The following is a 13,313-nucleotide window of genomic DNA, read 5'->3' as shown; positions in this document are numbered from 1 at the left end:
CTCATTTCTGGTGTCCCCAACCGTGATATTGCTGGGATATTGCTAAAAGCGACGTAAAACGCAACTCACTCACTCACTTACTCTAAGAGTGAGCAAAACCCATTGTGCGAGGACGCAAAGTGACAAATCCCTCCTGGTATAAAGCACCCCTAAATATGTTGATACAGAAGACTTTTGAGATAAGCATGCATGCTGTGGCTATCATTGGTGCTTGTCCAGTACTGATCACACTCAAGGCTTTCATCAGCCAAGTGTATTCTTCGCCAAGTCCTCAGATCCCAGCGTTGTAAACCAAGTCAAACGAACTTGTTGGTGATGATCGCTCAGTAGAGGACGTTCGATGACCCTTCAAGAGTTGTAACCGGCTTTCCTTAGGCGATTGACCGCCTCCGTGGTGTAGTGGTTAGAGCGTCCGCCCGGAGAGCGGAAGGTCGCGGGTTCGATCCCCGACCGCGTCATACCAAAAGTTGTTAAAATTTGGTACTTGTTGGTCTCTGCCTGGCGCTCGGCATTAATGGGTACAACAAGGACTGGTCGGCTCGGAGTCAGTATACTGTGTCTGAGTGGGGTATTCATGCTTCACTGCGGCATGGTATCTCAGTGAGCTGGCACTATAAAACCAGCTTCAGTCTGGGCTAGTACAAGCAGCCGCACATACACAAACACACGCATGCACGTCGTCATATGAGCGAAATATTCTCAAGCACGACGTTAAACCCAATTTCACCTCACCTCACCTGCTTAGGCGATTTCGAACTGTTCTTGAAGAAACCCTGCGAAATGGTAACCGGTGGTGCTTCATAACAGTGCTTGTTGTCGAATGAGATTCAATAACAGTGCCCTGTCCTCATCATCTAAATTCATCATAGGTCGTCCAGAACGTTGGAGATCCTTCACCTCATTGGTATCCCTGTATTTTCTGACCAAACGACTGACAGCTGTGTAGTGAACATTCATTCCCGACCAGTTGCTTAAAGGACATACCGAGGTTATGTTTATCAATCATTTTTCATCCCTGGCCTTAGTGGCAGATGCAGATTAAATACCGACATGTGGCACGAGCACAAACTGCAATTGTGGGTTTGCTTCTGGACATGCTCCACGTGGTGTGTTTGGGAGACACTTTCCACCAAATACACTTGCAATAACTTCTTTGAGAGGCATTTTAGAAGTTGGATAGATGAAGGAAAACCAAGTTCTATGGATAGTCAACTTCTTTATTGCAGTGGGTGTGACGTTTCAGTGTAGGTACTAACACCGTTATCAAGCAAGTGATAGAAAGGAAAACCAAGTTCTATGGATAGTCAACTTCTTTATTATACCCCCGCTACGAAGTAACGGGGGTATATAGCGTTCATCCCGTCCGTCCGTCCGTCCCGAAACTTTGTCCGGCGCATATCTCTTAAAGTTTACATGCTAGGTTCACTAAACTTCACATACATGCTAATCATTACCCATTGGTGTGCCTTTTGCTATTTTAATATTTTTTCAGAATTTTTTTGTGTGTGGCTATTTCCATGGAAACACGACTTAGTGCCAAATGTGTTTGATGGTTTTGTCCGGAGCATATCTCTTAAAGTTTACATGCTAAGTTCACCAAACTTCACATACATGCTAATCATTACCCATTGGTGTGCCTTTTGCTACTTTAATTTTTTTCAGAATTTGTTTTGTTGTTGTTTCCATGGAAACACGACTTGGTGCAAAATGTCTTTGATGGTTACCTGGCCACAGCATATCATCGAAACTATACATGCTAAGTTCACCAAACTTAATACACAAGTTAATCATGACCCACAGATATGCCATGTGCTAAAAAATATCAGTCTTCATCTACGTCCACTTCATTGTGTGCAACAAGTTCAATTGTATGTCAGGTTTCCACGGAAAACGCAAAAAAAATTAGAAATTTTCCAGAAATTATTACTGTAATCAGTACATGGCAAAACTATTATCTAACATGTATATAAAGTTTAGTAGAGTCAAGGAGAAAGTCTTGTGAGCTGCTGATCCTTGTCACATTATATATATCAATATCAGTCATTTCGATGTCCCAAAGTGAGAAGCGGGGGTATGTGAGCTGTGCTCACTTCTACACTTGTTGCAATGGGTGCGACGTTTCGGTGTAGGTACTAACACCGTTATCAAGCAAGTGATGGAAAGGAAAACCAAGTTCTATGGATAGTCAACTTCTTTATTGCAGTGGGTGCCACGTTTCGGTGTAGGTGATGAAGCTTGATAAGAGTGTTAGTACCTACACCGAAACGTCGCACCCACTGCAATAAAGAAGTTGACTATCCATAGAACTTGGTTTTCCTACACTTGCAATAATTACTTAAATGAACATTATCACACGTATCATCATAGTTCTGTCAGTGGTCAGCATATACACACACAACTTAATTAAGCACCCCTGTATCTTAGCAGTGATAGGTTTTCAACACATACGTAAAGCTTCTCGTGGTGACCATTCTGCGTGTCTTACACGATTCAAGGTCGATACCGAATGTAACGTCCATGTAACTGTATGGCAGTCAGCACTCTCCTCCTCATACCCCCTGTGAGCCTCCTGAACCTCTGAAGGGTCAATCTACGCCATAAAGCAGCTTCCAATTGGGTCAGGGTCTGTACAGGAGTATCCCTTTGTTGCACACGACGACCAATCATGTCCCAGATGTGCTCCAAACGGTTAAGATCGGGGCTCATCCAATCGTGACAGGGCGTGGCATATGTCAGGGGTGCCTAACTTAATACTTTGTGTATATTTAGGGGTGCTTAACGTTTTCTCAGGTGTATATTACAATTTTACATTGCTTTTTACGGACATATTGTGACTGACTGCCTAGTGCCGACAACACATGAGGAAGGGGTGTGGGCTGGAAACTTGTCGTGGTTGTGTCCACGTTTGAGGATCAAGGAAGAGTGCCGAATGTGAGATAGGATAACAGGGGTTTACCTCGACTCCCAAACATGGTTTTAAGTGTCCTTGGTGACAATATAAGGGTCCTGTTTAGTAACAGTGCAGAGAAGTGTATGTTTACATAATTTCTTTAGAGCCTGGAATGAATCATTGGTCAGGTGGACTGATGGGTGAAATGACGTACGAAACTGCCCTGAACGAAACAACCAATAATAATAATAATAATGAGTCCATTTTGAATGCGCTAAACTCCACGCCAGAAGGTATGCTCATAGCGCTACAAAGTTGACTAGTTCAACTAGTCGTAGTATTTCTTGAAAAGCAGGGGCGGTGGGGTAGCCTAGTGGTTAAAGCGTTGGCTCGTCACGCCGAAGAACCCGGGTTCGATTCCCCACATGGGCACAATGTGTTAAGCCCATTTCTGGTGTCCCCCGCCGTGATATTGCTGGAATATTGCTAAAAGCGGCGTAAAACTAAACTCAGTCAGTCAGTCTTGAAAAGCAGGGTCTTCAGATCTGACTTGAAAACATCCAGACTTGGTGCTCTTTTCAACTCTTCAGGAAGGGAATTGAGTATTGCAACTTGAGTGGGAAATCGTCTGTAGCCAAATCCTTTAAGTCGCCACTTAGGGACAGTACAGAGAAACTGAGTTACGGATCTTAGTGTTCTGGTTGGGTGGTATTGCTTTATCTGCTCACAAATATGTGTTGTGGGTAGAATGACCCTCTGGACGTTTTTCTGCGTCCAATCTCTTTATTTGAGCGAAATGGGCAAGTTTAAAATTTGCTTCTTTTGTTTTCATTTTAAATTTGCTTAATTGTGAACAACTGCTTGACTGCTAAAATGATTTTATCCAACCGATTTCAGCAGTTATTTATTTAATAGATCTACTGTTTCCTCGGAGTCAAGGCTTATCCGCTGATCTAGCTATAGCATTTTCCACACAAGTCTCTAAAGTCTTGATTCATGTGCTGCCTGATGTCTTTCAGTTCTTCCAGAGTTGACTGGCATTGACGTGGACCAGGATGTTTGTGGATGTCGTTACTCACGTGTATTATTTTACCCGTGGACATCCGGGTTAGAACTGGTCTTCAGTAACTCCTAATAGGCGACTAACGGGATCGGGTGGTCAGGCTCGCTGACTCGGTTGACACATGTCATCGTATCCCAGTTTCGTAGATCGATGCTCATAGTGTGGATCACTGGATTGTCTGTTCCAGACTTGATTACTTACAGACCGCCGCCATATAGCTGGAATATTGCTGAGTGTTGCGTTAAACAACCAACCAACTTCTCTCTTTCATTAAACAACAACAGTTGTAGATATTGTTGGTTTATTTGCAGATCTGTCATAAGCAACGCTAATTATAAACACTGGAAATATAAACAGTTGGAGATGAAGAGGTCAAGCGAAGCCCACATTGAAAATGTAAATACAGAGTAGAGGCAGGCGTGGTCATACACACAGTAAGGTTAGTTCACAGGCTGGGGAAGTAAACAAATCAGTTTAAATTCACATATTCGTCAGGATCCAAACATGCTCAAACCCTGTGTTTTTCAAAACTGTACAGTGAAATCTCATTTATCCAGACTATGATCAGAGACCATATATTATATGGTCTCTGCTATGATGGACAAACATACTTTAACATACTGTTTGGGGAAAACTGTACAGTGACTGTATATCCTGACTCTGATAGTTAAACAAACTCTAGCATACTGGTTTTCAAAACTGCACAATGAAACCTCATTTATCCAGACTGATTGTTAAACATACTCTGGCATACTGTTTTTGAAAACTTTACACTGAAACCTGGTGGGGTCACTAGTAGCATCTGGACCAAATGGGCACAGGCTACTCATGTTAATGATATTGTCTCATATTTGCAACACACCATATTCTGTGACATGTTTCTCCAGTATTTAAATTATAAAGTCCAGTTAAATTTAGAATTCAAAAGATTCACTACTTAGTTTTCTACATTCTTTCACCATGTGATGATCTATCTCACAGATAAAGTCATGGTAACTGTAAGCCTGTAAATTGTAGAATAGAACAAAATAATAACAATTCAGAAATACACAGAAAATGACCTTAGTGGGGTCACAATGCATTAGCTCCTTTTGTTCAAATGTATTGGTTAGAAAGTTGAAGCTTTCGGGTTGTTTGGTGAAAGTTTAAGAAATGCAACACATTTTGAACACTTTCAACTTGACACACTGTAACAGTAATATGTCTGCAAAAATATGTTATCATTGGGTACAGATGGCATTCAATCGGGCAACCATTTATCCAATCATTTGAAGATCTGATAAAAAATCAGCTGTATACAAAAACATAACACTCACTGTTAGTAACACTAAGACTGACTTGAAAATCTTTGAACACTTTACAAAAATATTTAACAATAATTACACATAAAATGAAATGTACATTTAAAAGGGACAATTTAGTTAACACTTCTAAAGCATGAAACCAGCATTCTGTACATGTTCATGAGAATGGCGTAAACACAACAGTCTCTCAGGATGCCCGGATCTGACTGAGATTGTTCAAGACAATACCTTTACAACACTTGGGTCTGTGCTGGCTACGGATATAACTGATAGAGATTGAAAATCATTCATTAACATCAATTAATTATCACTAAGAATTGAAGAGGTATTTTTTTCAAAAAAGCACACAGACTCTGTATGAAATCAACAAATTTCACATCACTGGAAAGTGGTGAAACATTTACGTATGGATTACTAACAAAAATGTAGTCCACAGATTGCATTTCGTTTTCGGCACAAATCTGCTTTGTTGTATGAAAATATATTTCATCCTAATAGTTCACAAAAGAGATACATAAGATGACACAATTTTCATACCTGTAATTGATAATTTTTTTCTACAAATGATATTTCCTATTATCAGTCTTTTTAGGCAGCCCTCCTTGGTGAAAGAAATGAACTGTAAATTCTGTCACGCAGTTTAGTTGTATATGTCAGTGATCAACAGAGCAGTTCCATTTCACGTTCCTATCAAAGAATTAACCTAAATACAAATGCATGACAATGTTTTATTTACTGTTCTGTCATTCTGTTTTCTTTCTCAACTATTTAGAAAATATGAAGAATCTATTCAACATGGCAGGAGGTCTGCCAAGTGTATGAACCTGCGACACTTACACAAAAAGTAACAATTTCAGTTAAAATACTTATGGTTTTTCCAAGATGTTGGGAGAGACGAAATAGGCTCTCTTTCCATGACAATAAAATAGAATGCATGTTTAATCACTCAATAAACCTTATAAAAGTAAACTGATAATTTTTAAAGTAAAAAACAAAAACATTCTTCACCAAATAAGTGTTTAAGTGAACAGTATTTCAGTAATATGGCTGGGTTTGCTAATGTGTGGAAAGCCTGAAGTTGGTCCTACTGTGGGTATAGTTCTGACACAAAATAATAAGCTGGTGAAACTGGGGATTCCCAATCCATTACCTGCAGATCCTGGCATTTCTAGGGGATGCAACTCCGCACAAGAAATCATATCACCTTCATAGACAGGACCAGATATGCCCATCTGATAAACGTTTTCCAGTACAGCTAAGCATGTGATAATGCAGGTATTACACGAGATAAAACATATATAAATCGTCACTGACACGGTCAACACAGAGACTGAATCTGCCGCTGTATTAGGTTGGAGCATCCATCAGACAGACAGTAATAAATAACATGTAGTTGATGTTTCCAGCTCAGTGTACAAGTAGATTAGCACCTTCATAATTGTATCAAAAACATGGTAAACAGATAAACACACGTATCAATGAAACATCTCTACAAGGATGGGGGTGAGTCTGGAGAATGAGCTGTGAGACTATTTACAGAAGTCTGTTACAAGTCAGTCCATATTGTTATGAACCATACCACTTGCTGGTTGAGAAGCTGTGAGAAACGGGTAGACCATGTCTGCCTGTTATTGTCTTGGGATGTATGTATTTCTTACAGTTGACTAACATTCTTCTAGTTACAGATGACTTAAATAATTTTGTCTGGAAACTGTCTCCAAATTGTGGAGTGTAATCACTCTTTAGTATGTTTTGCAATATTCCAGCCAATTTCCAGATGGATGTCTGGTAATACAGTCTTGATCAGACAATACAGTGATTGACGTCATACGGAGAAGTCTCCCAAATTAGGATATGAAGACATGAATCAAAACAGTGCCCCCAATTCCGTTATTTGCCTCTCACATCAATTATGTGTTGCTGAAGACCGGTTGCAGGGTTCATACAGCCAAGAGCCCATGAGAGTCAAGGGCTTTTCAAGGACTTTTCATGGGCATATGATGCTTTCAAGCACCACTTTTTCTCCCCCAAAGTATTGCAGACAAGTTTCACTTTCGGTTTTGACAATGCAGCCTCCAGCATTAATGACGATTTATCAGAATGCAGCGCAAACGCCAGATTCACAGACAGAGCCCGATTTCTTTTTTTTTTTTATGTTGTAAGGAACCAGGAAATAGACGCAATTTAATCAAAACGATCAATTGATCGTCAGTGGAACCACAACAAATATTTTAATGAAATTTCAAGCACTTTTCAAGGACACATTAACAAATCCAGTACTTTTCAAGTACTTTTGTGGTAAATTTTCAAATTCAAGTACTTTTCATCAAATGTAGTTAAATTCAAGCACTTTTCAAATCTGTACGAACCCTGGGTTGTATCCCAGATCTTCACAAGAATCTGTTAAAGTCCGGGCCTAAGGTTACGATACACCTGTGATTCTGTATCAAAGGAACTCATGTTTTTAACTTGCCTCAGTCAAGGGCAGGAGATTTTTTAAGGTAACTATAGAAATGAAATTACATATTTAAAAGCTTAATGTCGGGACCATAAAATGAATAACAAGTGTATATAGTATTGTGAATCAAAATTCACATGTCAAATTGAAAAGGATACAAATGACTTCAACATGTTTGAGCCTAATCATCACGCTGACAATAAAATCATGCTGATTCAATAAAAAGGTTCTTGAGTCTGCTTAAAACATTGAGCATACTAAAAGAAAAGATTGAAACTAAGTGTTACTGCTACATAAGCAGCTGCAATCATATACAAGTCTGACCTTTGTTAACAAATAAGGTCCATTTCTTTGCATACAGTTATTCAAATGCATGTTTTATCCCCAAATAACGTATTGCTTGCGGATGACGAAAGATTAAACATACATACTGCAGCTGTGTTGTCATAGCAACAACAGCAGGACTATGTACACGTGATATCGGTTTAAAAGTATTCAATAATCAAATGTAAACAAACATAGGTAAATCTACAGTCATTAGTCCGCATATTTAAGTGAGTGGTTCATGAATGTCTGAGAAAAATCATCACTGAGCCAGTGGTCAACATAGGAAATATTAGATGAAGATTATTTACCGGTAATTATAGGATTTACATCCATCCGAAGCAGCTATAGACAAGTGATATGTGTGTCACAGCCTTTCATTACATGGTGTGTGCTGTCCTAGCAAGCATGATACCTTTCTGTGAAACGTTCACTGACATCCAGAGTTGATCTGAATTTTACTTTGTGTTTGATTTCATTTTCATGTGAAAAAAAATATTTGCAAATTATGGATACCACTTGAAAGACCCAATAAAGTACTTCTTGGTTTAATTCAAAAAATAATTATTCTGTGCGTTAATAGGAAAATCTGTCAAATAGGCAAATAGCTAATGGTTACCGGGTACAACTTTTATATGTAATGAATTAACAGATAGTTAAAACTGTACATGACAAGTTTCGGACTGTCTGCCATTTAGGGAAATGCTGGGTTACAGGTGACAGGATTAGGTGCAAACAGAACACAGATACAATTTCATGTTAGCGGCCGGAATATTGTATTATTCTTGCTAACATTTCAGGAAATTCATTGATACATGTAATGACTTCATATTGTAGTTCTACGTATTGTAAAATGGGATCAGCTTAGGTTTATATTCTGTCTTTAATAAACTTGTTCAGATCTTTCACCTGCACTGATAATCAGTAGGAGAGTACGTGCAAGAGTTGTCTCCCCTGGGTTGTGAGTCAGTGACCTTGTACACTTCCTGGATTAGTTGGAGGCTTTTCTGTGTATTCGGTCTCCATCAGACCATTAGAGCATCTCTTTCCCATCTTCACCAAGTGTGTTCTCATCAATGTGGTCTCATCTCTGATTTCACCAACTTTTTCATTGAAACTGATCTGACTTTGATCATCCCTTGAATAAAACAACTTTCTATCCCAGCTGTATTAGGAAAGGTTGATGCGATGAACTCTTTCTCGCTAACTCCTTAGTTCGGTGCAGAAGCAAAGTTTTCTCCCTTGATTGAGAGTTGCCTCCCTTGATAGACTTATCTCCCCTGACTGAGAGTTATCTCCCATGGTAGAGTTATCTCCCTTGCTGGCCAGCAGCAAGGCAGTGGCTGTAGTTCCAATATAAGGTGTGATAATCAGACATTACTTGACCCAGGACTGTTGGGGAAGAAAGTCAATGAGAGTCGAGCGTTGGAGTTACGAGTGTCTACCATTGCCATCTGAAACATGCAAAGCCAGAGTTGAGCATATGTATACTGTGTAATGCTTTATTTCACTAAGTAATTATTATCAAGAGAGCAGTTTAACATGAAACCTGAAACAATAGAAAATACTGAAATACATATAAAAGTGAGGAAAACTCTTTGCACACTTGCTATTGGCTTAACCATACAGATACACTCTATTTTCAACATAAACAATATTACGCACACTGTTTTTCAAATAATCAGATATTAATACCAACTGAAAAGCATATGTAAAGAGCACACATCTTATTTCTGATGTCAAAATTATACAGTGTTCACGAAACAGCATGATCTGCACTCCAACAAAAAATGTAAATCTGCAGAACAATTACACTTAAAATGAATACAGCCTTATCAAGTGGAATGGCATTAAACCATAAGTCTGATTATCAATTACAATATGCTACTGTTAAAATATATATTTAAAATATAAGAAATGTTATCAAGAATATTAGAAATGTCCTAGACATTTGTTTAAAATGATGTGTGAACTTTCTACAAACAAAAATATAATGACATTGCAACTAAAAAAACTTGCTCAAACTTATTGTCAACATCTAGCACAACATTTAATGAAATGTTATCACACTCATGCAATCTAGCACATTACAGCAAATAGATCCATTAGACCGACACTGAAGTAATAAGCACATGACAGCTACAGATGATGAGAAAAGTAGTGGAACTGTAGACAAAGTCTATTTGAAATATCAGGTATCCATGACAACAGATCACTCTATACAAAGCACAATTACCATTACATGCAGACTATAATCTACAGCTCGTTAGCTATCTGACGAACCCACAAACAACCATGCTTATACTTTGAAATGTTGTTCAATACGACTGCAACTCATATGTTGTTACGATGATGGAACCTCATCATCCAGGGCTGCATTCCACAAAGCGATCGTAGCACTATGACAGTCGTAAGACTATATTGAAATAATGGAGTTACGATCACCTCGGTGCTACGATTGCTTTATGGATGGGCTCCTTTCTACAAAGCGATCGTAGCGCTATGACAAACTATGTTAAAGTACAGGAGTTACGATCACCTCAGTGCTACGATTGCTTTATGGATGGGCTCCTTTCTACAAAGAGATCGTAGCGCTATGACAAACTATGTTAAAGTACAGGAGTTATGATCACCTCAGTGCTACGATTGCTTTATGGATGGGCTCCTTTCTACAAAGCAATCGTAGCGCTATGACAAACTATGTTTAAGTACAGGAGTTACAATCACCTCGGTGCTACGATTGCTTTATGGATGGGCTCCTTTCTACAAAACGATCGTAGCGCTGTGACAAACTATGTTAAAGTACAGGAGTTACGATCACCTCGGTGCTACGATTACTTTATGGATGGGCTCCTTTCTACAAAGCGATCGTAGCGCTGTGACAAACTATGTTAAAGTACAGGAGTAACGATCACCTCGGTGCTACGATTACTTTATGGATGGGCTCCTTTCTACAAAGCGATCGTAGCACTGTGACAAACTATGTTAAAGTACAGGAGTTACGATCGCCTCAGCATTACGATCGCTTTGTGGAATGGATCACAGGACTTAACGAGTCCAAAGACAACACAAACAGGATTCTGTTCCACAAAGCCATCTTAGCTCTACGACTGTAGTAACCCAATGTTATAGTATGGCAGTTACGATCACCTTAGGGATAAGATCGCATTGTGGAACAGGGCCCAGGTCGGTAGTCAATTCACAATCTATACACACAACTTGTATCTGACCAAGAGACATCACTATTATCACTTCAATCATCAAGATTGTGGTTGAAACGTGACCGATGCTCATTGTTATACATGTCCAAGACGTGTTTTGTAATAATTCTGGTTGTCAGTAGAGACTGTATATGTCCGGTGCACACAAAGCTACAACTACAATCACTACAAGGTGCAGGGTGATTCAATGAGACAGTTCAGAGTAGTGGAAGAAATCTCAGAGACAATGATGCTTCCTGCTTGTTTACTGGTCTACTTCTGATTGAGTGTAATGCTGCTCTCATTTATTACTGGGATTGTCTTACGGCTGAACCATATCTTGCCAATGCCTCCACTGCAAATCTTTGTAATGTTTTTTCATTGCCCCCTCTATGTAACATTTTGCCCTTATAACTGATAAACCAGAACTGCGCCATTTTGTCAGAGCTCTCCCTTAAATACATGTGATATATATATACCTTATATAATAGCATATATATACATCTTATATATAAACATATACACTTTATATACCAGCATATCAATACAACTATATATTATATAACACATGCTATATTTGGGATTACACTTTCTTAGTGAAGTACAGATTCTAGTACTTTTGTTCGGTTGAGTCCCATCTGGGATTTAAACCCACACCCACAGAGTCAGGCACCAAATCGCCAGCACACAAAGTCAGCCATCTAACCCACTCAGCCACGGCCACTTCCACAAAATGGAAGTCGCACAACTGGTAGTCTAGACTGCGTACTTCTCTGATAAGCGTTAATTGGCACAGCTCCCACGGCTGTTTTTTAATATTTTATATATACGTTAAGCTGTACCCGGTACCACAGGCTGACTGATGGTCATAATTAGAACAAAGCCGCTATTTGAACCAAGGCCAGCAGATCCTGACACACAGTCAACTATAAAACTAATTTTTATTTGGCAGTTTATAAATATTCAACCAAATTAATCGCCCTCTAATCTTACAAAAAAGACCAAATAAAATCTTGAGGATTAAAATAATGAAAAGTAAAATCAGAAGAAAAAGCCAGGCTGTTTTGAAGTATAAGACAAAGATAAAGACAAACTATGGATGAACAACTTCTAAAAATGCCACTCCAAGAAGCATTAGACAGTTTTCTATATGCAGAAAGAGTGTACCACAGTTCTACATTCAGCTGCTGAGTGTTCATCTGGCCTATAGGGCATTGGTGTTGCACAGTGGTTAAAGTGTTCGCTCATCATGCAGAAGATCCGGTTCGATTCCCATGGGTACAATGTGTCAAGCCCATGATATTTCTGAATGTTGCTAAAAGTGACGTAAAAACCTACTTACTCATTCATCTGGGGCCTGTTCCACAAAGCAGTCGTAGCGCTACGACTGTTGTAAGTCTATGTTAAAGTATGGGAGTTACGACAGTCGTAGTGCTACGATTGCTTTGAAGAACAGGGCCCAGGCCAATAATATTCAGCTATGACATGATCTACTGACAACAAACATCATCCAGCAACCCAAGCAGTGGACCCTGACCTACCCAGTACACCAGTAAAGGAAGCCGTACATGCACGTCTGCTGTATCAAAAGTGATGACGAATTGACGTCTGCTACTTTGTTCAGTGTGAAGTTTTGATACAGATGTTTGTTCCCTCGTCAAGCGAATGTCACCATGTACATAAACTATGGTTATAACGAACTCAAAGGGGCCACTAATTTTAGTTCGTTATAAACATAGTTTATTAAATGTAATTTGACTAAAATATATATCAAGTGGTTGGGATAAGAGTTTACTGTACAGTTCGCTACAAGCGCGTTCCTTATAAACATAGTTTCCTGTTTTACATCAGATCAAAATGGTGTTTTTTGAATTTGTAAATGTCTTCAAACAATTTCAACGATTATACTGAACTTTGTTGTTTTATTTCATGAAAGTGAGAGACTATTTTCTAATACGACGAAAGACAACAATAACTGGCATTTACAGGGTCGGGGAGATGTGGAAAGAAGAGAAGAATTCTAATGAAAAAGGCAACTATTTGTAGTTTTGGTGAAGCGATGTGAACGAGGTAA

At 39.0% G+C, this 13,313-nt stretch overlaps 1 protein-coding gene across 16 annotated transcripts in view; it reads right to left on the bottom strand.

Annotated features, from left to right (window-relative positions):
- Positions 1-8,522: 8,522 nt before the first annotated feature.
- The window catches only part of LOC124277341 (dedicator of cytokinesis protein 9-like), a 186,773-nt gene continuing 181,982 nt past the window's right edge, over positions 8,523-13,313 (bottom strand). For all 16 annotated transcript variants that reach the window (XM_046713045.1, XM_046713053.1, XM_046712995.1 and 13 more), the window contains one exon: positions 8,523-9,493. In XM_046713045.1, the coding sequence (XP_046569001.1) occupies positions 9,471-9,493 (23 nt within the window). In that variant the 3' untranslated portion in view covers positions 8,523-9,470. The remainder of the gene's footprint in view (positions 9,494-13,313) is intronic.

This window comes from Haliotis rubra, unplaced genomic scaffold (assembly GCF_003918875.1).
Source record: "Haliotis rubra isolate DU_JTF1 unplaced genomic scaffold, ASM391887v1 Scf106, whole genome shotgun sequence".
NCBI classification, from domain to species: domain Eukaryota; kingdom Metazoa; phylum Mollusca; class Gastropoda; order Lepetellida; family Haliotidae; genus Haliotis; species Haliotis rubra.
The sequence above is the reverse complement of the archived record's forward strand: the minus strand, read 5'-3'. Positions and strand labels throughout refer to the sequence as shown.